The following is a 24,997-nucleotide window of genomic DNA, read 5'->3' as shown; positions in this document are numbered from 1 at the left end:
AGCAGAAAATATAAGCTTACATATATGCAGCATGGATCCCTCCAGGAGCTAGGCTTAGTCATTGAGTATCCAGTACCTGGACACTAGATTGCAAGGTCATGCAAGACACCTGTTGCTGCAGTATTTTCTTCTGTCCACGTCCCACTGATCTTGTTGTATCCGTGCTGTTCTTGTTGGCTGTTCTCTGTACTGCAAGGGCCTGGGAAAGTAGACTCAAGATTCTCCGGGGCCTCCAACTAGCATTTCCTAGCAATGAACTTGGTAAAACCAAGTACCACTGTCTTCAGTGGTTCAGGGACAGGCACAGGAGACCCTGGCAACTCTGCCAGGTTGGAGCATCTATAAGCAGATTTGGATGCCATGGGCAGGCATTCAGCTGTCATTCCTGGCTGTAAGGGGTATGGCAAGCACACACCCACAGCTTCAGCAGATGCATGTGCCCTTGAGCTTCCTCAGTGGCCCACGGGTCAGCAGACTGCATGAAGTGGTGTGGACACAGACCACCAGCAGCAGGAAGCCCCTGTAAACAGGGGAACCCATGCACCCAGAAAAGAGGATGTGTTCTTGTAAGCTGCACTTCCCGCCGCAGGAGTGAGGGCAGGGTCAGGAGCTTGTGCAAGTGTGCGAATGATCGTATGTGGGGTCTGGAGTTCTGGGGGGGTAGTTGCAGGAAGCTGTTTAGAAACCCATAGCTGTTTATTAATGTGTCATTGATCCATTATATCACAGAATCACAGAATCACAGAACTGTAAGGGTTGGAAGGGAACTCGAAAGATCATCGGGTCCAACCTCCCTGCCAAAGCAGGTTCCTCAGAGCAGGCTGCCCAGGTAGGCGTCCAGACGGGCCTTGAATATCTCCAGAGAAGGAGACTCCACAACCTCCCTAGGCAGCCTGTTCCAGTGCTCCGTCACCCTCACCCTGAAGAAGTTCTTTTGCATGTCAGTGCGGAACTTCCTGTGCTCTAACTTGCAGCCATTGCCCCTTGTCCTATCCCCACAAACCACTGAGAAGAGGTTGGCTACATCCTTCTGTCCCTCACCCCTCAGATATTTAAATACACTGAGGAGATCCCCTCTCAGTCTTCTCTTCTCCAGGCTGAACAGACCCAGGTCTCTCAGCCTTTCTTCATAGGGAAGATGCTCCAGGCCCTGTATCATCTTTGAGGCCCTCTGCTGGACTCTTTCCAGGAGATCCCTGTCTTTTTTTGTACCGGGGAGCCCAGAACTGGATACAGTACTTCAGGTGAGGCCTGACCAGGGCAGAGTAGAGGGGGAGGATCACCTCCCTTGACCTGCTGGCCAAGCTCCTTTTAATGCACGCCAGGATCCCATTGGCCATCTTGGCCACAAGGGCACAGTGCTGGCTCATGGCCAACCTGTCATCCACCAGGACCCCCAGGGCCTTTTTGTCAGAGCTCCTCTTCAGCAGGTCGTCCCCCAGCCTGTACTGAGACTTCGGGTTGTTCCTTCCCAGGTGCAGGACTCTACACTTGCTCTTGTTAAACCTCATTTGGTTTCTTCCTGCCCATCTCTCCAGCCGGTCCAGGTCTCGCTGAATGGCAGCACAGCCTTCTGGCGTGTCGGCCACTCCTCCCAGCTTTGTGTCATTGGCGTATTTGCTGAGGGCAGACACTATTCCCTCATCAAGGTCGTCGATGAAGATTTGAACGAGACCGGACCCAGCACCGACCCCTGGGGAACACCGCTAGTCACAGGCCTCCAGCCAGACTCTACTCCGCCGATCACAACCCTCTGAGCTCGGCCAGTCAGCCAGTTCTCAACCCACCTTGCCGTCCACTCATCTATCCCACACTTTCTCAGCTTTGCTAGTAGGATGTCATGGGAGACAGTACTGAAAGTCTTGCTAAAGTCACGGTAGATGACATCCACCGCTCTCCCAACATCTACCCAACTGGTGATGCCATCATAGAAGGCAATGAGGTTGGTCGAGCGCGACTTCCCCTTGGTGAATCCATGCTGACTACTCCTCATAACCACCTTCTCTTCCAATTGCTTGGAGATGGCATCCAGAACAAGCTGCTCCAATACCTTTCCAGGGACAGAGGTGAAACTGACTGGCCTGTAGTTTCCCGGATCCTCCTTCCTGCCCTTCTTGAAGACTGGAGTGACATTGGCTATCCTCCAGTCTTCAGGTACCTCACCCGTTCTCCAGGACCTTTCCAAGATGATAGAGAGCGGTTCAGTGATCACATCTGCCAGCTTCCTTAGCACACGCAGATGCATCCCATTGGGACCCATGGATCTGTGTGCATTGAGCCCACTCAGACGTTCCCGAACCACTCCCACATCCACCAGGGGGGAGCCCTCCATTTCCCAGACCCTTTGTCCTATTGTCAGGGGCAAGGAGTCCTGGGGGAGTGTCCCTGAAGCAAAGACTGAACCAAGGAAAACATTCAGTATCTCTGCCTTCTCAGCGTCCCCCGTGACCAGGACACTCCCCTCATTCAGCAAGGGACCCACCTTATCCCTAGTCTTCCTCTTGCTGTTTACATACTCGAAAAAACCCTTCTTATTATCCTTTATCTCTTTCTCAAGCCTCATCTCTAGATGGGCTTTAGCCTTCCTCGTCGCGTCCCTGCAGGCCCTGACAACACATCTATACTCCTCCCAAGAGGACAGGCCCTTTTCCCACATTTCATAGACCCTCCTCTTCCTTTTGATCTTATTGATGAGCTCCTTGCTTATCCATGTGGGTTTCCTGCCCCCCTTCCCCGATTTCCTATTCCTTGGGAAGCACAGACCCTGAGCATGGAAGAAGTGCTGCTTAAATGTAGCCCAGCTCTCACCAGCACCCTTGCCTTCTAGCAATCTAGCCCATGAGATACTCCCAAGCAGGTCCTGGAAGAGGTCGAATTTGGCTGTTCGGAAGTCCAGGGTGGCAATCCTGCTTTTAGCCTTACTTCCTTTGCCTAGTCCCATCTGGAACTCCACCATCTCATGGTCGCTGCATCCCAAGCTGCCCCCAACCTTCACATCCCTAACAAGGCCATCCCTGTTAGTAAGAACGAGGTCCAGGAGCACCCCCCGCCTCGTCGGCTCCTCCACCACCTGCGTCAGAAAATTGTCCTCAATGCATTGTAGGAACTGTTTGGACTGCTCGTGCCTGGCCGAGTTGCTTACCCAGCAGATGTCTGGGTACTTGAAGTCCCCCATGAGGACCAGCGCTCGTGATCGTGAGGCTACTAGCAGCTGCTCGTAGAAGGCCTCATTGACTTCCTCCTCCTGATCTGGAGACCTGTAGTAGATCCCTACCACCTTGCCTCCCATACCAAATATTCCTGATACTATTCCTGATAATATTATTCCTGATAATATTCCTGATACTGATCCGGAATATAGGGATCATGGGTTGCCAGTTAACTACGTACCATTAATGTACTGCCTCAAGACCGATTAGATTTAAGCTGTGCAATATGAGCAGATTTTCCCTGTAACAGTTCCATACCCTCTGCATTTTCCTTCATGATCAGCCACCCTCAGCTAAATTCCGATATACACAGTCAGGCATATTACAGAGCAAGAACAAACAGCACACATTCTCATTTTGGGGCATGAGTGGTACAATTCATCTTTGTTACCAAGCTTTGTTCTAAAATCTCATTTTAGAATCTCTCACTGTGCTGTGAGCCCCGTAGCAAGTACCTTCTAGTAGTTAATTCCTTCTAGGACAATACCAGCAAGCACATTTATGGACCGTCTTTCCAATGCAACAGAGCTGTTGGCATGGTCTGAGACTTTTGTGCACATTTTCTACACACAGTTTAGGTTTGTCCTCATTTATCACCAGCTGTGTGCCCTGCCCTTCTGAGCCTTTGATGCTCATGTTGTTAGCTATCCCATTTCTTCCTCAGCGCCTGCATGCCTGCCTCTTCACAGGGAGAAAGCTAACTGATGGGGTGTGGAAGAGCAGTGTCTGCATGCCCACAGCACTCAGTTCAGAGCGCAGAGAGGCCCAGAAGGGCTTCTTTTTCCTTAGAGATATCCTTAGGGATGCTTACATCCTCCAGAGTTTTCAATCAAGTCACCCCGAGCAGTGCTACAAGCACCATGTGTGCCTCACATAGTGGTGACAGAGTAAAGCTTTGCGATCTGTCACAGACAGGGATGCTGACATGATCTGGTGATCCCTGCTGATCTCCGGCTCCATATCGGCAAGTCACGTGCCCTTGAGTGTGTTTATTATTATTTAATTTGCTTTGCTAGCAAATACCAACAGCACAGGCATTTTCACACACGTACTCTCTCACCAGGGAAGGATAAACACCACTAATGTGTCTTGTGATGCTGCTTGAAAATGTGCAGAAGGAGATGGTCTGAGGGCAGTGGTTTAGTTCTTCATATGTTCTCCTTTGCCTCTGTGAGTTTCTGTGTTGCAACAAGCCTCTTGTGAAACATCCTGACAGGGAAACGATGAAAATTTGTCATCTCTATGTGCTGTGGGGAATACCCCAGCTATGGCTCTGTCTGCACATCAGATTCGAGTCCATGCAGACTGCCCGGCACAGTGGGAGCTGCCCTAGCTCCTCCTCCTGCAGGAGGGCTGTGCTTGTGGCCATACCGGTAACGTGGACGGACTCTTAGTGAAGAAGTGATGCTGTGGCAGTGATTATGAACCAGCAAGAGAGAGTCAGTCCTGGGACTGCAGGTAACCATAAAGCCTTCCTTTCTTTCCTCCTCTAGGAGAAGGAGAAGGTGGGGGAAAATATGGGGCTGGGTTATATAAAGGGCATGGTCCTGTGGCTGGCTGTGTACCAGGAGAAAGACCCAGTGCCCATTCTCGGGGTAGAAACCATCTCTTCTGCGTGTCTGCCACCACAGACACTGAGCTGGACTGTCAGTCCTTTGAGTAAGTGACTACTCGCTGTTGCGTAAAAGATGCTGGGGGACAGAGCCCAACTAAGAGTTGGGTAGCTGAGAGAAAGAAGCTCCAGAGAGAGGTGAGGAGGAGGGAGGTAGAGAAAGAGCATTCAGTGAAAGATGGGGTAAGGGAGGGCAAACAGGACGGTGTGCAGGTCAGGAAAGAGGCGTGACGGGAGAAGTACAGTAGTGCAGCTTGGGAAGAGCGCAGGCTTGGCTTGTGATATGAAGCAAGAGGGCAGTCCCCGTGTTGCCCTACACTGCAGGTGTGACCCACTGCCAGTGACAGACAGCACGAGCTGGTTACAGCGCCTGCGGGACCTGCCAGGCCTTGGGACAGGGTTATCAGCAGGCTGTCAGGGCACGCAGCCCCTTGGATTATCCTGCCCCCCGATTCTGGGCCGGGGATTTCCACTCTTGCCTTGTGTTTTTCAGCCCCAGCAGAAGGGAGCAGCTCTTCCCGCCTGAGCCCCTGGGTCTTCCTCGTTTCTGCCCTTGCCATCAAATGTGCCCTTATGACCGTTGGCCTCGGTGGGTGCCAGGGTCCCTTAACTTCTGTGGGGAGGAAGGGAACGGGGCCTGCAGTTGCCTGGTGTCAGGTGGAAAAAGAAAACCCCAGCCTCTTTGCCAGCAGGAGACTGCCCTGCACCCAAACAGCCTGTTCTGCTGCCCCTTTCCCACGCTGCCTCTTAGCTGAGGAGCAGCGTCCCTTGCACAGTTAGCAGGTAGTGTCCTGGCAGGGCCTTCCCACAGCTCCTCTCACTTCCCAGCTGCCGAATACAGCCAGTCCTGGGTGAAACCCATCAGTTCCTGCCCTCCCACTGCAACAGGGCCGAGAAGTCTCCTTAGTGCCAGACGACATCTGAGCAGGTTCCCCGAGGGCTGGCTGTTGGCTCTCAGTTCTCCTGGCCGCATTTGTGGTCTCCCTCAGAGCTCCTCATGACCCTGTTGCAGCCGAGGAGCCAGCATGATCTCCCTGTATATCTTGCTACCAGGGCTGCCCACGGTTTAGCAGAGTGAGGCGTAAATCCACCAAAATGCTCCAGCTGCATCCCACCCACACCGCCTGGAACAAACAGAAGGGAAATATGTTGCGTGTAGTGTCCTGGAGTATTGTTATTGCTCTGCGATAACTCTCCTGTGGTGTCTTCGGTGGGTATCCCGACCGAAACCCTGAGACAAACAGACAAGACGACCAGCGTTCTGTGCCGTATGCCAATTTATTACTGCGTGACATTATCTTATATAGTGTCAAAGCGTCCCACCGAAGAACCCAGGACCCCTCCCACTGTGCTCACAGGCACCCCAGACCCCTCCCTTCGTGCATGCAGGCACAACCCAGAATAATCCCACAGTGTTCAACTCCTTTTGGTGAGGCCTCAGCACTCAGCAGTTCTTCCCCTTCTTGGTATGCGTGAAAAGGGTGCTCTAAAGCTGCAGAACACAGGCAGATTAAGAGGGAATGCATATTGATATTCCACCTTTACTAGGATGATCTCACAACTTCTTTGACCTTTTTCTGACCCCATCCTCCAAGGGTGTCTTAGCTGGGCTTTGTCAACTGGGAAAATGAGTCTCAGCCAGCTGAGGTGAGGGGGCTCATCTGATCAGTGTTTGCCCAAGGGAGGGAGTGACCCGTAGTGGGGAAAGCTGTCTGCTCTTTTCCTTCAGGATACAATTTTCAGAGCTTGTTGGTGTAACCGAGTCTCTGAGGAGGTCTCAGCCAGAAGGTGGATGGCAGGACAGCTTGCCTGATGAGTGAGGATGAAAGGATGACAGTAGCGCCTTCCTTCTCTTTCCTCTCTTCCCAGTTGTTCTCTTTCACAGGAGCTGTGGCCAGTGCAAGACTCTGCCCCAGAATGCTCAAGGGTGGCACTGCATCCCCAATGGATCTGCAAGCGAAAGTGAGTGATGCTAAGAGCCTTGGGAGTGACACTAAGCACGTCTCCCAAATTTATTCTGGTGTAAGTCAGCCTTTGAGTTTGGGAACGGGATTGTCAGCCAGAGCTGGATTGCCCTAGGGAAGGAAGATGGAGACGTGAGGAAAGAAAATGCCTTGTTTTACAGTCTGACTTAGGATGCTCTGAAAACATGTCCTGGGCCAGTGAAAGAGGGTGGCTTGCTCCAGTTCTACCTTGTGATCACTCGTCCCATTCTCTGCCCACATACAGCCCCTCAGCTCCAGTCCAGTTCACAAATCTAGCCAAAAGCACTTCATCCTTTTGTAAGGGATGGCTCAAGCCTGTGCTCCCCAGTGCCAGGGTTTCTGTTTCTACAAATGTAATGGTAAACATTGATCTAATACAGAAGAACACAGGTAAATTAACATTTTTTTTCTACTTCTTAAACTCCCTGGACTCTTCACTCTCTCCATTTGGTGCCAAGAAGGGAATCTGAGACAACTGCTTTGACCCTGATTAGATTTAAACTGTGTGAAATGAGCAGCTTTTCATTTCACAGAATCACAGAATTGTAGGGGTTGGGAGGGATGTGAAGAGAGCATAGGGTCCAACCCCCCTGCCAAAGCAGGCTCCTTAGAGCAGGTTGCCCAGGTAGGCATCCAGGTGGGCCTTGAAGGAGTGGGAGTGGGAGTGACACTAAGCACATCCCCCAAATTTATTCTGGTGTAAGTCAGCCTTTGAATTTGGGAATGGGATTGTCAGCCAGAGATGGACTGCCCTAGTGAAGGAAGATGGGGACATGAGGAAAAGAATATGCTGAGATCATTCAGATCCAACCCCCCTGCCAAAGCAGGCTCCCTACAGCAGGTTGCCCTGGTAGGCATCCAGGTGGGCCTTGAATATCTCCAGAGAAAGGGACTCCACAGCCCCATGGATGGAAGCTGGGAGCTTTTGAAGAGTGTGAGCCCTGAAGCCTGCATCTTCACTCTGCTGGGTGAGAATATGTGAGTGCAAGGGACATGGTCACATATATACCTGTAGGTACTGGAAGAACTAAGCACGTGCCCAGGCAGAAGCATTGGAGGCAGGCAGGTTTGTTGCTTTTCATGTGGTTCTTGCTGGACAAGAATTCTTTGCTTCTGGTTTTGGTTCCTCTGTGGTCTTGCTTTGGACCACAGCCTCCTGGGCCTCTCCTCCCTTCCCTGTTCCTTTCATTTTTCTGGCCCCATATCAGCAGCAGCTGGTTACAGCATTTGGCAGTCCCACCTTGATTGCATAGATTAGCATGGAGAGCCCCTGGAGAGCTCCTGTGTGGGGAACCCAAGAAGACAGTCCCTGTGAGGTCTGGGATTCAGGGCAAGCACCTTCAGCTCTGCTCAGTGTACCAGAGCGTCTTTGTTGGTTGACTAGACTGGAAGGACTTGTTTGGTGGACATGTTCCATATTGAGCTATACTCTGTGTGTGATGGAAACAGCTTACAGATGGAGGTATATATAACCTGAAAAAAGATAACCTCGTGCTTAAGAGAATGTGCCCATGCTTTTCAATCCATCATGCGACTTTCTGCGTGTATGGCAAATTTCTAGGAAAACATGCATGGCTTGTGTAAGAAACTCCCAGTGTTGGCAGTGAGGCTGCCAGACTAGTTTACTGTGTGTGTTTGTTACTGTGTATGAGATGAGAGCTAATCACTTGGACAATGCTTTTCTGATGTCAGTGTCCCCAGAGGAGTGCTGCCAGCTACTTCCCATCTCACTTCCTCAGGAACGGTAAGGCAGAAAGTGCCTCTCCCCAAGCAGAGCTTGAATGGGCACAATAGAACAAAGGAAAAAGCTCTTCAAGCAGGGGCCCGGTGACAGCAATCTGTCAGGCTGTCAATGGTTCTGCTTGTGGAGCACAAAAGAGAGCATATACCACTGTCCAAAAAAGAGGTGCAGTTCAAACCCCTTCCCTGATACTTGGGGTTCTGCGCTGAGCTCTCTGAGAAGATTCACAGCACATCTTGTCCAACACAGGTCTTTCTTCCCCTACAAAGGACAACTGGAAGTGCTGTCCAGTGGGCTGGAGGTACTTTCAGGAAAGCTGCTATTACTTCTCAGATGATCAGATGCCGTGGGATGAGAGCCAGCAGAACTGCAGTGGGATGGGCTCCCATCTGGTGGTGATCAATACAGAAGCAGAGCAGGTAAGTGCGGGGCTGGGAGAGGGGCAGAGCAGCCTGGAGACAGGAGTGCCAGGCCTGGAGGGGCCTCAGAGCCCCTCCTGGCTCCTGCAGTGGAGGGGGGATGTCCTTGATGCATCCACTCAGCACTGGCTCCAGTCTGCCACCAGCTCCACCCCACTGGGACTCCTGCTACCTCCCTCTGTTCAGTCCTGAACCTCATGGACGTTGTACTCTCCCTGATTTCCAGGATTTCCTCTATAAGGAAATAGGAACACAGTTTAAACGCGACCGAAACGGAGTCATTTTATATATCAGTCTGAGGGCACAGAAGGTGGGCCAGTGGCGCTGGGCAGACCAGACTCCCTATAATGAAACAGCAGCGTGAGTATCCCATGACGGAGAGGGTTTGGTGTGACTCCGGGTAGTGCAAGAGGGTGGAAGAGATGTGAGGGTGTCTGATGAGCATGGGAGGGATATGCCATGGCTGTCTGTGAGAGGACAATGATGGAGCCGGCAAGGGCTTTGTAGGATACCAGGTTCCCACAGATTCATCCATGCTGGTTAGTGGTTAGCAATAAATTACCTGTGACATGGCCATGGGTGCTGTAGGCAGAGAAGAAGCTGCATTTTGTGATTAGAAAGAGCCCTTCATACATGTCAAGCCTTGCCTGACCTCCGTACTGCCCCACCACGCACGTGTGCAGGTGTAGGCACATGGTATATGTTCCTGTATGTGTGCAGGTGTAGGCACATACTAGGCCAGTGCTGTGATGCTGCAGAAGCGATGGGGTGCTGGAGAGATCACCAGGGCTTGGCTTGCAGATGTTTCTTCTGGAAGAGACACATCCCCTGCTGGCTGTGAAGTGCCTGGGGTGAGCTGTGGTGAGCAGCTCTGCCCACCAGGACTGAACAGCTCCCTGCTGTGTTGGTTCTAGGAAGAAGTCAGGTTTGCATGTAAGACTGCTGCCAGTGGGATTAGGAGAGTGAGAGGAAGGGTACGACTTCTGTCCGTCAAACTGCATCTGGAATGCAAAGCCTTGTGTTCCACATGTGGCCTTTTCCAGCAATGTGCTTGCAGGGTGCACAGCGGAGTAACATGTCTGTCTCTCTCTCAGGTTCTGGAGGCCTGGGGAGCCAAGTAATATTCCTGAAGAGATGTGTGTCATAATCCATCAGAAGGCAGAACGTCTCCGGAACTGGAATGATGTCCCATGCAGAATCCATTCTAATCGGATTTGTGAGACTGCAGCAGTAACTCTATGATGGAGGAATCCTCATCCTGAGATTAGCAGCGAACTGGGAACAGCAGAGCAATGTGTTTGGAGGGGTAGGAGAGCCTTGGAGCATTTATCTTGCTTCTGCTGGTGGGATGATGAGACTGGGAGTGATGCTCTGCACCCAGTATCCCCTGTGCATGTGTATTTCTGAAAGTACTATGACCCCTGAAGTGGAAACAATAAATGCTAGAAGAACTCTGCCTGTGCTTTCTCAGGCTGACCATCCCATCCCATGTTTGGTGAAGACAGATTTGGCAATGGAAGCTCCAGGCAAGCATGGCAGGTGAAGGTCATGTCTGTATGGGAAATGGGCCAATGCCTTTCTTTCAATGCCATTGCCTCCATGGGACTGACACAGAAGGGTTTGGGGTCATCAAAGCAGTTCCTGGGCTCTTCTGTCAGTCATCCTCTTCTCTGTGTGGGTCTGGCAGCTGCTGGCTGGAAAGAGCTGGAGCTCTCCAGAAGGAGGAAGACGCAGGAATGCAAGAAGGATGCTCAGAGCTGCTGTTCCCTTTGTCTCCTTGAGAAGAGGTGTCTGCTTCTTGCTGGGTCATAGAGAGTCCTGTTCAGCATTAGTTTTGCTGAACAAATACTGATTTCCTGTAAAGCTGAAAATACAATATTACACCGATGAAAAAGGCTCTGGGCTCACTCCCCCTCTGTATGTTTCCCTTTCCCTCTCTAAGTTGAGGTATTTTGCACATGCACGTGCTTCATACCCAGCATGTTGCTGTGCCAGCAAAGAGCCAGAGATGACTACTGCAGTAGAAGTTGCATACACCCAGTGAGTCTTAACGCTTCAGAGATAACCTGTGTGTAACGGTCCTGCCGCACACAGCCAAGGCTCTGGGAGAGAGCGGGCACAGGAAACCAGCTGTGGGGTTTTCATATGTTGCCATGCTGAAAGTCTTACCTGAGAGAGAAACAGGAGTCTAGCCTGCACACGGTTGACCAGGTATGAGGACATGGCCCCAGCAGCAAAATAATGAGGTCCTTTGGTCACCCCTCCCACCTCAGAGCTAATCCTGGACTCAACAGATGCAGCGGGCATCCTGGGAGGCTGACACCTCAGTGGGCCCTGTCAGGGCACACCTGCCCAGGCTGGACGATGCTGGAGAAGAGGCAGGGAGAGGCAGGGCGGTTGCTGCCCGTGAGGGCCCCTCCAGAAGTGCAATGCATATTGCCTTCACTTCCACCCGAGTCTTGCTGCAGACTGTGTGCCCCTGTGGCTCCCATCCTTCTCCACCCCTTTCTGTTTCCTGGTCCCTATGCCCCCACCTCTGTTTGCCTCGGGAAGCATCATCTGCCCCGGTGCTCCCAAACAAACTGTGCCAGTTCCCCATGCAGTGCCGATGTGCATCTCCTGGCTGTGTTGTTCTGTCCTACCTATAACGTGAGCTGTCCCTCTGTGTCCCAGTGCAGGGGAGAATTTGTACTGGAGAAAAGGTGGCTGACCAGGAAAGTTGGCTTCCTAAACGCATCCATGGGAGTCGTTGTGTGGGTTGTGGCAGAAGCTGCCGAATGCCATAGCCCAGGAGACGCAAGGCGGCTGCATTGCCATGTCCCTAGGTCCAGGCTGTAGCGAGGCTGAGTGTGTACACCAAACAGGCACAGCTGCACACATTCACAGTGTGCTCATCAGACAGATGAGCACTGCTGAAAAGCACTTACACAAACAGCACCAGCAGCCTCACCCTACTGCCCTCTCTTGCTGCTCAGGGTGAACGCTTGTTAGCTGAAAATATAAGCTTACATATATGTAGTATGGATCCCTCCAGGAGCTAGGCTTAGTCATTGAGTATCCAGTACCTGGACACTAGATTGCAAGGTCACGCAAGACCCCTGTTGCTGCAGTATTTCCTTCTCTCCACGTCTCACTGATCTTGTTGTATCCGTGCTGCTCTTCTTTGCTCTTATCTTTATCGTGAGGGTCTGTGAAAGTAGACTCAAGATTGTCCGGTGCCTCCAACCAGCATTTCCTAGCAATGAACTTGGTAAAACCAAGTTCCACTGTCTTCAGTGTTTCAGGGAGAGGCACAAGAGACCCTGGCAACTCTGCCAGTTTGGAGCATCTATAAGCAGAGTTGGATGCCATGGGCAGGCATTCAGCTGTCATTCCTGGCAGTAAGGGGCACGGCAAGTACACACCCACAGCTTCAGCAGATGCATGTGCCCTTGAGCTTCCTCAGCAGCCCGTGGGTCAGCAGACTGCATGAAGTGGTGTGGACACACACAGAACCTGCACCAGCAGCAGGAAACCCCTGTAAACAGGGGAACCCATGCACCCAGAAAAGAGGATGTGTTCTTGTAAGCTGCACTTCCCGCCGCAGGAGTGAGGGCAGGGTCAGGAGCTTGTGCAAGTGTGTCTATGACCACTTGTGGGGTCTGGAGTTTTGGGGTGTACTTGCAGAAAGCTGTTCAGAAACCCATAGCTGTTTATTAATATGTCATTGATCTTTTATATCACAGAATCACAGAACTGTAAGGGTTGGAAGGGAACTCGAAAGATCATCGGGTCCAACCTCCCTGCCAAAGCAGGTTCCTCAGAGCAGGCTGCCCAGGTAGGCGTCCAGACGGGCCTTGAATATCTCCAGAGAAGGAGACTCCACAACCTCCCTAGGCAGCCTGTTCCAGTGCTCCGTCACCCTCACCCTGAAGAAGTTCTTTCGCATGTCAGTGCGGAACTTCCTGTGCTCTAACTTGCAGCCATTGCCCCTTGTCCTATCCCCACAAACCACTGAGAAGAGATTGGCTACATCCTTCTGTCCCTCACCCCTCAGATATTTATATACACTGAGGAGATCCCCTCTCAGTCTTCTCTTCTCCAGGCTGAACAGATCCAGGTCTCTCAGCCTTTCTTCATAGGGAAGATGCTCCAGGCCCTGTATCATCTTTGAGGCCCTCTGCTGGACTCTTTCCAGGAGATCCCTGTCTTTTTTTGTACCGGGGAGCCCAGAACTGGATACAGTACTTCAGGTGAGGCCTGACCAGGGCAGAGTAGAGGGGGAGGATCACCTCCCTTGACCTGCTGGCCAAGCTCCTTTTAATGCACGCCAGGATCCCATTGGCCATCTTGGCCACAAGGGCACAGTGCTGGCTCATGGCCAACCTGTCATCCACCAGGACCCCCAGGGCCTTTTTGTCAGAGCTCCTCTTCAGCAGGTCGTCCCCCAGCCTGTACTGAGACTTCGGGTTGTTCCTTCCCAGGTGCAGGACTCTACACTTGCTCTTGTTAAACCTCATTTGGTTTCTTCCTGCCCATCTCTCCAGCCGGTCCAGGTCTCGCTGAATGGCAGCACAGCCTTCTGGCGTGTCGGCCACTCCTCCCAGCTTTGTGTCATTGGCGTATTTGCTGAGGGCAGACACTATTCCCTCATCAAGGTCGTCGATGAAGATTTGAACGAGACCGGACCCAGCACCGACCCCTGGGGAACACCGCTAGTCACAGGCCTCCAGCCAGACTCTACTCCGCCGATCACAACCTTCTGAGCTCGGCCAGTCAGCCAATTCTCAACCCACCTTGCCATCCACTCATCTATCCCACACTTTCTCAGCTTTGCTAGTAGGATGTCATGGGAGACAGTATTGAAAGTCTTGCTAAAGTCACTGTAGACGACATCCACCGCTCTCCCAACATCTACCCCACTGGTGATGCCATCATAGAAGGCAACGATGTAGGTCGAGCACGACTTCCCCTTGGTGAATCCATGCTGACTACTCCTCATAACCACCTTCTCTTCCAATTGCTTGGAGATGGCATCCAGAACAAGCTGCTCCAATACCTTTCCAGGGACAGAGGTGAAACTGACTGGCCTGTAGTTTCCCGGATCCTCCTTCCTGCCCTTCTTGAAGACCGGAGTGACACTGGCTATCCTCCAGTCTTCAGGTACCTCACCCGTTCTCCAGGACCTTTCCAAGATGATAGAGAGCGGTACGGCGATCACATCTGCCAGCTTCCTTAGCATATGCAGAAGCATCCCATCGGAACCCATGGATTTGTGTGCGTTGAGCCCACTCAGATGCTCCTGAACCACACCCACATCCACCAGGGGGAGCCCTCCATATCCCAGACCCTTTGTCCTATTGTCAGGGGCAACGAGTCCCGGGAGAGTGTCCCAAAAGCAAAGACTGAAGCAAAGAAAGCATTCAGTATCTCTGCCTTCTCAGCGTTCCCCGTGACCAGGACACTCCCCTCATGCAGCAAGGAACCCACCTTATCCCTAGTCTTCCTCTTGCTGTTTACATACTTGAAAAAGCCCTTCTTATTATCCTTTATCTCTTTCGCAAGCCTCATCTCTGGGTGGGGTTTAGCCTTCCTCATTACATCCCTGCAGCCCCTGACAACACATCTATACTCCTCCCAAGAGGACAGGCCCTTTTTCCACATTTCATAGACCCTCCTCTTCCTTTTGATCTTATTGATGAGATCCTAGCTTATCCATGTGGGTTTCCTGCCCCCCTTCCCCGATTTCCTATTCCTTGGGATGCACAGACCCTGAGCATGGAAAAAGTGCTGCTTAAATATAGCCCAGCTCTCACAAGCACTCTTGCCTTCTAGCAATCTATCCCATGAGATACTCCCAAGCAGGTCCCGGAAGAGGTTGAAGTTGGCTCTCCAGAAGTCCGGGGTAGCAATCCTGCTTTTAGCCTTACTTCCTTTGCCTAGTCCCATCTGGAACTCCACCATCTCATGGTCGCTGCATCCCAAGCTGCCCCCAACCTTCACATCCCTAACAAGGCCATCTCTGTTAGTAAGAACGAGGTCCAGGAGCACCCCCCGCCTCGTTGGCTCCTCCACCACCTGTGTCAGAAAATTGTCCTCAATGCATTGTAGGAACTGTTTGGACTGCTCGTGCCTGGCCGAGTTGCTTACCCAGCAGATGTCTGGGTAATTGAAGTCCCCCATGAGGACCAGCGCTCGTGATCGTGAGGCTACTAGCAGCTGCTCGTAGAAGGCCTCATTGACTTCCTCCTCCTGATCTGGAGACCTGTAGTAGACCCCTACCACCTTGCCTCCCATACCAAATATTCCTGATACTATTCCTGATAATATTATTCCTGATAATATTCCTGATACTGATCTGGAATATAGGGATCGTGGGTTGCCAGTTAACTACGTACCATTAATGTACTGCCTCAAGACTGATTAGATTTAAGCTGTGCAATATGAGCAGATTTTCCTTGTAACAGTTCCATACCCTCTGCATTTTCCTTCCTGATCAGTCACCCTCAGCACACCTCCCATATACACAGTCAGGCATATCACAGAGCAAGAACAAACAGCACACATTCTCATTTTGGGGCATGAGTGGTACAATTCGTCTTTGTTACCAAGCTTTGTTCTAAAATTTCATTTTAGAATCTCTCACTGTGCTGTGAAACCAGCAGCAAGTACCTTCTAGTAGATAATTCCTTCTAGGACAATACCAGCAAGCACGTTTATGGACCGTCTTTCCAATGCAACAGAGCTGTTGGCACGGTCTGAACCTTTTGTGCACATTTTCTACACACGGTTTAGGTTTGTCCTCATTTATCACCAGCTGTGTGCCCTGCCCTTCTGAGCCTTTGATGCTCATGTTATTAGCTATCCCATTTCTTCCTCAGCGCCTGCATGCCTGCCTCTTCACAGGGAGAAAGCTAACTGATGGGGTGTGGAAGAGCAGTGTCTGCATGCCCACAGCACTCAGTTCAGAGCGCAGAGAGGCCCAGCAGGGCTTCTTTTTCCTTAGAGATATCCTTAGGGATGCTTACATCCTCCAGAGTTTTCAATCAAGTCAGCCCGAGCAGTGTTACAAGCACCATGTGTGCCTCACATAGTGGTGACAGAGTAAAGCTTTGCGATCTGTCACAGGCAGGGATGCTGACATGATCTGGTGATCCCTTCTGATCACCGGCTCTATATCGGCAAGTCACATGCAACCCCTCCTCTTTGCTCCAAGCACCATCCTTGTTTCCTCAGCAATTAGTCAGAAACCATGTTGGCAAGTTCCTGTACTCTGGGTTACTGGGCTTGGGCCTTGCATGGGGATTTGCCCAGGCTGAGCCACACATGGGCCTTCCTGTGGTGTTCTGGCTGCTTTTATAGGCCCTTGTGAGTGTGTTTATTATCCCTTTGCTAGCAAATACCAACAGCACAGGCATTTTCACACACACTCTCTCTCACCAAGGAAAGATAAAAACACCACTAATGTGTCTTGTGAAGCTGCTTGAAAATGTGCAGAAGGAGATGGTCTGAGCGGCAGTGGTTCTGGTCTTCATCTATTTTCCTTTGCCTCTGTGAGTTTCTGTGTTGCAACAAGCCTCTTGTGAAACATCCTGACAGAGAAATGATGAAAATTCCCTCATCTCCATGTGCTGTGGGGAATACCCCAGCTATGGCTCTGTCTGCACATCAGATCAGAGTCCGTGCAGACTGCCCGGCACTGAGGGAGCTGCCCTAGCTTCTCCTCCTGCAGGAGGGCTGTGCTTGTGGCTGTACGGGTAACGTGGAGGGACTCTTGGTGGAGAAGAGCGATGCTGTGACAGCAATAATGAACCAGCGAGGGAGAGTTAGTCCTGGGACTGCAGGTAACCATAAAGCCTTCCTTTCTGTCTTCTTAGAGAAGGAGAAGGTTGGGGGAAATACAGGGCTAGGATATATAAAGAGCATGGTACCATGGCCAGCTGTGTACCAGGAGAAAGACCCAGTGCCCATTCTCAGGGTAGAAACCATCTCTTCTGTGTGTCTGCTGCCAGACACCGAGCTGGACTGTCAGTCCTTTGAGTAAGTGACTACTCGCTGTTGCGTAAAAGAGGCTGGGGGACAGAGCCCAACTAAGAGTTGGGTAGCTGAGAGAAAGAAGCTCCAGAGAGAGGTGAGGAGGAGGGAGGTAGAGAAAGAGCATTCAGTGAAAGATGGGGTAAGGGAGGGCAAACAGGACGGTGTGCAGGTCAGGAAAGAGGTGTGACGGGAGAAGTATGGTAGTGCAGCTTGGGAAGAGCGCAGGCTTGGCTTGTGATATGAAGCAAGAGGGCAGTCCCCGTGTTGCCCTACGCTGCAGGTGTGACCCACTGCCAGTGACAGACAGGACGAGCTGGTTACAGCGCCTGCGGGACCTGCCAGGCCTTGGGACAGGGTTATCAGCAGGCTGTCAGGGCACGCAGCCCCTTGGATTATCCTGCCCCCCGACTCTGGGCCGGGGATTTCCACTCTTGCCTTGTGTTTTTCAGCCCCAGCAGAAGGGAGCAGCTCTTCCCGCCTGAGCCCCTGGGTCTTCCTCGCTTCTGCCCTTGCCGTCAAAAGTGCCCTTATGACCGTCGGCCTCGGTGGGTGCCAGGGTCCCTTAACTTCCGCGGGGAGGAAGGGAACGGGGCCTGCAGTTGCCTGGTGTCAGGTGGAAAAAGAAAACCCCAGCCTCTTTGCCAGCAGGAGACTGCCCTGCACCCAAACAGCCTGTTCTGCTGCCCCTTTCCCACGCTGCCTCTTAGCTAGGGAGCAGCGTCCCTTGCACAGTTAGCAGGTAGTGTCCTGGCAGGGCCTTCCCACAGCTCCTCTCACTTGCCCACCTGTGCAGATAAAGCCAGTCCTGGGTGAAACCCATCAGTTCCTGCTCTCCCACTGCAACAGGGCCGAGAAGTCTCCTTAGTGCCAGACGACATCTGAGCCGGTTCCCCGAGGGCTGGCTGTTGGCTCTCAGTTCTCCTGGCCGCATTTGTGGTCTCCCTCAGAGCTCCTCGTGACCCTGTTGCAGCCGAGGAGCCAGCATGATCTCCCTGGACATCCTGCTACCAGGGCTGCCCATGGTTTAACAGAGTGAGGTGTAATTGCACCAAAAATGCTCCAGCTGCATCCCACCCACACCGCCTGGAACAAACAGAAGGGAAATATGTTGCGTGTAGTGTCCCGGAGAATTGTTATTACTCTGCGGTAACTCTCCTGTGGTGTTCAACTCGCTTGGGTGAGGTCTCAGCACTCAGCAGTTCTTCCCCTTCTTGGTATGCGTGAAAAGGGCACTCTAAAGCTGCAGAACACAGGCAGATTAAGAGGGAATGCATATTGGTATTCCACCTTTACTAGGATGATCTTACAATTTCTTTGAACTTTTCCTGACCCCATCCTCTAAGGGTGTCTTAGCTGGGCTTTGTCGGCTGGGAAAATGAGTCTCAGCCAGCTGAGGAGAGGGAGGTTCATCTGATCAGTGTTTGCCCAAGGGAGGGAGTGACCTGTAGTGGGGAAAGCTGTCTGCTCTTTTCCTTCAGGATACAATTTTCAGAGCTTGTTGGTGTAACCAAGTCTCTGAGGGAGCTCTCAGCCAGAAGGTGGAGGGCAGGACAGCTTGCCTGATGAGTGAGGATGAAAGGATGACAGTAGCGCCTTCCTTCTCTTTCCTCTCTTCCCAGTTGTTCTCTTTCACAGGAGCTGTGGCCAGTGCAAGACTCTGTCCCAGAATGCTCCAGAGTGGCACTGCATCCCCAATGTACCTGCGAGCGAAAGTGAGTGATGCTAAGAGCCTTGGGAGTGACACTGAGCACGTCCCCCAAATTTATTCTGGTGTAAGTCAGCCTTTGAATTTGGGAACGGGATTGTCAGCCAGAGCTGGACTGCCCTAGCAAAGGAAGATGGGGACATGAGGAAAAGAATATGCTGAGATCATCAGGTCCAACCTCCCTGCCAAAGCAGGTTCCCTAGAGCAGGTTGCCCAGGTAGGCATCCAGATGGGCCTTGAATATCTCCAGAGAAAGGGACTCCACAGCCTCATGCATGAAAGCTCGGAGCTTTTGAAGGGTGTGAGCCCTGAAGCCTGCATCTTCACTCTGCTGGGTGAGAATATGTGAGTGCAAGTGATATGGTCACATATATACCTGTAGGTACTGGAAGAACTAAGCACCTGCCCAGGCAGAAGCGTTGGAGGCAGGCAGGTTCATTGCTTTTCATGTGGTTCTTGCAGCACAAGAATTCTTTGCTTCTGGTTTTGGTTCCTCTGTGGTCTTGCTTTGGACAACAGCCTCCTGGGCCTCTCCTCCCTTCCCTGTTCCTTCCATTTTTCTGGCCCCATATCAGCAGCAGCTGGTTACAGCATTTGGCAGTCCCACCTTGATTGCATAGATTAGCACGTAGAGCCCCTGGAGAGCTCCTGTGTGGGGAACCCAAGGAGACAGTCCCTATGAAGTCTGAGATTCAGCTCTGCTCAGTGTATCAGAGTGTCTTTGTTGGTTGACTAGACTGGAAGGACTTGTTTGGTGGACATATTCCATATTGAGATATATTCTGTGTGTGACATAAACAGCTTACAGATAGAGGTATATAACCTGAAAAAAGATAACCTCATGCTTAAGAGAATGTGCCCATGCTTTTCAATCCATCATGCGACTTTCTGCGTGTATGGCAAATTTCTAGGAAAACATGCATGGCTTGTGTAAGAAACTACCAGTGTTGGCAGTGAGGCTGTCAGACTTGTTTACTGTGTGTTTGTTACTGTGTATGAGATGAGAGCTAATCACTTGGACAATGCTTTTCTGATGTCAGTGTCCCCAGAGGAGTGTTTCCAGCTACTTCCCATTTCACTTCCTCAGGAATAGTAAGCATTTACTGCTGTCCAAAAGAAATGTGCAGTTCAGACCCCTTCCCTGATACTTGGGGTTCTGCGCTGAGCTCACTGAGAAGAGGCACAGCGCATCTTGTCCAACACAGGCTCCTCTTCCCCTACAGAGGACAGCTGGAAGTGCTGTCCAGAGGGCTGGATACCCTTTCAAGAAAGCTGCTATTACTTCTCAGATGATCTGATGTCCTGGGATGAGAGCCAGCAGAACTGCAGTGGGATGGGCTCCCATCTGGTGGTGATCAATACAGAAGCAGAGCAGGTAAGTGCAGGGCTGGGAGAGGGGCAGAGCAGCCTGGAGACAGGAGTGCCAGGCCTGGAGGGGCCTCAGAGCCCCTCCTGGCTCCTGCAGTGGAGGGGGGATGTCCTTGCTGCATCCACTCAGCACTGGCGCCAGTCTGCCACCAGCTCCACCCCACTGGGACTCTAGCCACTGCTCTGTGTTCAATTTTGTTACTCATGTAGATTTTTTTTTTTCTAGGAGTTCCTCTTCAGCTCATTGAAAGGACTAGTTACTAACACCTATGAAACAAAATATTATATAGGCCTGTCTGCTCACAAAACTGGGCAATGGCAATGGGTGGATTGGACTCCATATAAGAAAATGGCCACGTGAGTATCCCGAGAGAGTGAGGAAAGTCCTGTAACTCACACCACTTCATCCCAGATACCAATTCACAGTGTAAGGCAAGGGCTGTGTCATTGAGGGGTGTCTGTCCCTAACTGCCCTGAAAAGTCAGGGAGACACAAATATTTTCCTTTGCCTTTCCCAATCTGTCACATTTTTGTTCACTTTTCTTTTGCACAACCGTTTGAGATGACTTCACCCCAACTGTCATGCAGGCCAATGCATTCTCAGTAGGGGAACTTTCTTTTACAGGTTCTGGAAACCTGGAGAATTCAATTTGCTCTTTGCAGAAAAATGCGCTGCAATTCATGTCAAGGGAAACACGGACTCCAACACATACAGTAACTGGAACAACATCCTTTGCTCTACAAGATGCTACCGAATTTGTGAATTGGCAGTCAAATTTGTCTGAGGGAGGTGTCCTGGTTTTGGTTGGGATGAAGTTAATTTTCTTCACTGTAGTTGGTATTGTAGTGGAACAAACTGTCCCTTGGAAAAGAAAGGTATCGTCTAAGTTTATTTAAGGATCCCTATAATCAACAATCATTTATGTAGCACAGGACAAAAAATAATCTATATTCAATGTTTAATCTAGACTGTGTTTGATCAGGGGCAAAATGCTCTTTCTGGAAGGAAGAATGGAAAGGAGGCAACAGAAAGTAGCCTTAAGTTGTCCTTAGGTGATGTGACCACATATGGATAAAAAGAGTTAGGGAAGACCACTGAAGACCACCAAGGGTCCCCAAAGAAAAGAAGGTATGAGCAGAAGGGTCTGAAAAGGTGGCAAGAAGAATGATGTCACAGGATTATGGAAGTCATGTAGATTAGCATTAATATGTATTAAATAGAGAGAATATGCATGAATTTACTGTAGGAAAGAAACCAGCAGTGGGCGTGCTTGAGTTATGGAAAATCTATCAAATACCCAGGCCTGAATAAAAGCAATATCTCTCCTGACTGTGTGAGAATTGACTTATTGCACACCAGGTAAAGGATCCACATTTTTGGAATTACAGCATTGTGACACATTTTGGATTCAGGAGGAAAATAATGTTGACAACAAACTGAGTAGTTGCTGAGCAGTGCTTACACAGAGTCAAGGACTCTTCTGTTTCTCATGCAGCCTGGCTAGCAAAGAGGCTGGGGGGTTACAAGATGGTGGGAGAGGACACAACTAGGACAACTGACCCGAATGGACAAAAGGAATGTTCCATGCCATATAACATCGTGCCCAACAATAAAAGCTGGTGCAGTTGGCCAGGAATGGGAGAACTGCCGTTGTTCAAGGGCTCGATGGGCATCGGTCAGGTAGGGGTGAGCAATTGTGTTGTGTGTCACTTGGGTTCTCTATCTCTCTCCCTCTCCCTTCCTATCTCTCCCCATCTCTCTCCCTCCCTCCCAATCTCCCTCTTTTCTTTTGTATCCCCCTCACCCTCTCTTGAGCTCTTTCTTACTTTCTTCTGCTTTCTCTTTCTTGCACTTTCATGGAACAGATCTTCCTGGAAGATATGTAAAGGCATATGAAAGACAGGAAGGTGATTAGAGACAACTCATTGTAGTGGGTTTACGTGGCAAGGTTTTGGTAGCAGGGAGCCATAGGGGTGGTTTCTGTGAGAAAGATCTAGAAGCTGCCCCATGTTTGGGAAGGGCCCCATTGTTTTCCAGATCCAAGCCAATAAGCGATGTTGTTTTGCGCCTCTGTGAGAGCATATTTAAGACAGGGAAAAAACGCTGCGCCACACAGCAGCCGGGAGAGTCAAGGGAGTGAGAGAACAGCCTTGCACCAAGGTCAGTGTAGAAGGAGGGGGAGAGGTGCTCCAGGCGCCGGAGCAGAAGTCCCCTGCGGCCTGTGGTGAGGACCATGGTGAAGCAGGATGTCCCCCTGCAGCCCATGGAGTACCACGGTGGAGCAGGGTTCCACGCTGCAGCCCGTGGAGGAGACCACGGTGGAGCAGGTGGCCATGCACCGATGGAGGCTGCCGCCTGTGGAAGACCCCTGCCGGAGCAGATTCTGGGCCGGACCTGTAGCCCGTGGAGAGGAGCCCACGCAGGAGTAGGTGACCTGGCAGGAGCTGCTGCCCGTAGGGGAGCCAGGTTGGAGCAGTTTTCTCCTGAGGGATGGACCCCGTGGTATGGACCCATATCTGGAGCAGTTCTGAAAGAGCTGCTGCCTGTGGGAAGCCCACGCCGGATCAGTTCATCAAGGACTGCATCCCGTGGGTGGGACCCCGTGGGTGGGATGAGAGTGACCGAGAAGGAGCGGCAGAGAAGAAGTGCTGTAGACTGACCATAACCCCCATTCCCCGTTCCCCTGCGCCGCTCGGGGGGAGGAGGTGGAAGAGGGTGGATGGGGGGGGAAGGTGCTTTTGGTTTTTTTTTTTTTTTCCTTTGTTTTCTCACTTCTCTCGCTTGTTAGTTGTAGGCAATAAATCTTACTATCTCCTTATGCCGAGTCTGTTTTGCCCGTTACAATAATTATTGCGTGATTTTCTCGTCCTTGTCTCAATCCTTGAGCCCTTTTCACATATTTTCTCCCCATTCCTCTTTGAGGAGGGGGAGTGAGAGAGCGGCTGTGGTGGAGCTCGGCTGCCCACTCGAGCGGAACCACGACACTCATATTGCTTCACCAAGGACACATTGTGCCTGATTAATCTAGTGGTCTTCTATGATGGAGTGGCTGTATTGGTGGATAATGATTGATGTCATCTACCTGAACTTCTGTAAGGCCATTGGCACAGTTCCACACAACGTCTTTGTCAATTGAAGAGAGATGGATTTGATGGACTATTCAGGGGATGAGGAGTTGGCAGGATGGTTGCATTCAAAGAGTAGCAATCAGTGACTCAATGTCCAAATGGAAACAGCAAGCTCACAATCCAGGACTTCATGAGAGCAGACTTTGGCCTTTTCAAGGATCTGCTTGGTAGAGTACCATGGGATAAAGCCCTGGAGGGAAGAGAGGCCAAGAAAGCTGGTTAATATTCAAGGATCACCTCCTCCAAGCTCAGGAATGATGCATGCCAATGAAGAGGAGGCCAGGCAAAAACAGCAGAAGGCCTGCAGGGATGAACAAGGAGATCTTGGCCAAATTCAGACATAAAAAGGAAGCCTACAGAGAGCTGAAACGAGGACAGATAGCCAGGGAGGATACAATGTCCAAGCAGCCAGGGATAAAGTTAGGAAAGCTAAAGCCCAGATAAAATTGCATGTGGCAAGGACATCAAGGGCAAGAAGGGCTTTTACAATTACCTAGTGACAAAAGGAAGACTAGGGAAAATGTGGGCCCTCTCCTGAAGGAAACAGGAGACTTGGTTAGATGGGACAGTGAAAAGGTCAAGGTACTGAATGCATTCTTTGCCACAGACTTTACCAGCAAAACTGGCCTTCAGGAATCCCAGGTTCCAGAGGCCAGGTTCAATAGCTGGAACAAGGATGATGTATTTTTGTGGGAGGGGATTGGGTCAAGGAATACGTGAACAAACTGGACATTTGCAAGTCCATGGACCATGATGGGATGCACCCATGAGTGCTGAGGGAGCCGGCAGATGTGATTGTGAGGCCACTCTATAATCTTTGCTCAATCATGGCAAGTGGGAGAACTGCCCAAAGACTGGAGAAAGGTAAGTATCATCACTATGCTCAAAAAGGGCAAGAAGTAGGACCCAGAGAACTACAGGCCAGTCAACCTGACCTCAGTCACTGGGAAGGTGATAGAACAGCTAATCCTGGAAAACATTGCGAGGTACATGAAGTAAGAGACAATCATCAGGAGTAGTCAGCATGGACCTACCAAAGGGAAATCATGCCTGACCAACTGTAAGCTAAACGGTCAACCCCATTCTTGATTCCTTCTTTCCTCAGTGATGCCTGGCATTTTCTTTCTGTCTCTTGCCAAGTAATCAATCAATTGATATAGTCTATCTTTCCTGAGGAAAATCAGAGGCAAATTCATGTTTGAACGAAGACAGATTTCTTTTTTTTTCTGCAGTCAGACTGTTTCTCAGCTACAGTGCATATAGGTGTAGAACTGAATGTCACTGTGATTCATTCCCCATTCTCAAATTTGAGCTCCTTTCCAAAAGAGAAGGGAATGTGCCAGCATCCGGGCCTTGTCCTCACAGGTAGTTGGGATGTGGCCAAGATGCTCACCTGAAAACAGGACTGCAGATACTATCATGAAGTATACTAATCATCAGTTTTTTGCCTTTTCCTATTTCTGTGGAAATACTGGGATACTCCATTCCCTTTTTGCAAGGCTGTACAGAGAGAGTGGGGGATTCCATGTAGGATTCAGCAGCTCTTTAGGAATCCAAAAATCTGCTTAGAGGAAATAATATGGGGTAAACATATTGAACATTTGAATATATATTGTAAATACCTATAAATATATGAATTCCAGAATTCTTAGGGAGACTTATTACATCAATGACTGATACATCAGATTTCACAAATACAGACTCTATCTCCTCTTACATCAGCTATCAAATACGAGCCTTTGTCCTTCACTCTGTAGAGTGTATTATCCTGTGAGAGAGTGAGGGGTAGATTGTTAATAGGCTAAATTAATCT

General features: G+C 50.7%; 1 protein-coding gene across 6 annotated transcripts in view; it reads left to right on the top strand.

The window, feature by feature from the left end:
* The window catches only part of LOC311442008 (macrophage mannose receptor 1-like), a 28,434-nt gene extending 7,049 nt beyond the window's left edge, over positions 1-21,385 (top strand). Inside the window, exons 1-9 of one of the 6 annotated variants that reach the window (XM_084530759.1) lie at positions 3,540-4,667; positions 5,315-5,410; positions 6,691-6,783; positions 8,797-8,966; positions 9,193-9,326; positions 18,618-18,694; positions 19,893-20,062; positions 20,282-20,412; positions 20,681-21,385. In XM_084530759.1, the coding sequence (XP_084386885.1) occupies positions 4,631-4,667; positions 5,315-5,410; positions 6,691-6,783; positions 8,797-8,966; positions 9,193-9,326; positions 18,618-18,694; positions 19,893-20,062; positions 20,282-20,412; positions 20,681-20,840 (1,068 nt within the window). In that variant the 5' untranslated portion in view covers positions 3,540-4,630 and the 3' untranslated portion in view covers positions 20,841-21,385. Of the gene's footprint in view, positions 1-3,539; positions 4,668-5,314; positions 5,411-6,690; positions 6,784-8,796; positions 8,967-9,192; positions 9,327-18,617; positions 18,695-19,892; positions 20,063-20,281; positions 20,413-20,680 lie in introns of those variants that run through there. The other 5 variants (XM_084530760.1, XM_084530761.1, XM_084530758.1 and 2 more) reach the window with 5 other exon arrangements.
* Positions 21,386-24,997: the final 3,612 nt, after the last annotated feature.

The sequence above is a fragment of the Aythya ferina genome, assembly GCF_964211825.1.
Source record: "Aythya ferina genome assembly, chromosome: 1".
Classification (NCBI taxonomy): domain Eukaryota; kingdom Metazoa; phylum Chordata; class Aves; order Anseriformes; family Anatidae; genus Aythya; species Aythya ferina.
Note: the sequence above shows the minus strand (reverse complement) of the source record. Positions and strands in the feature narration are given on the sequence as shown.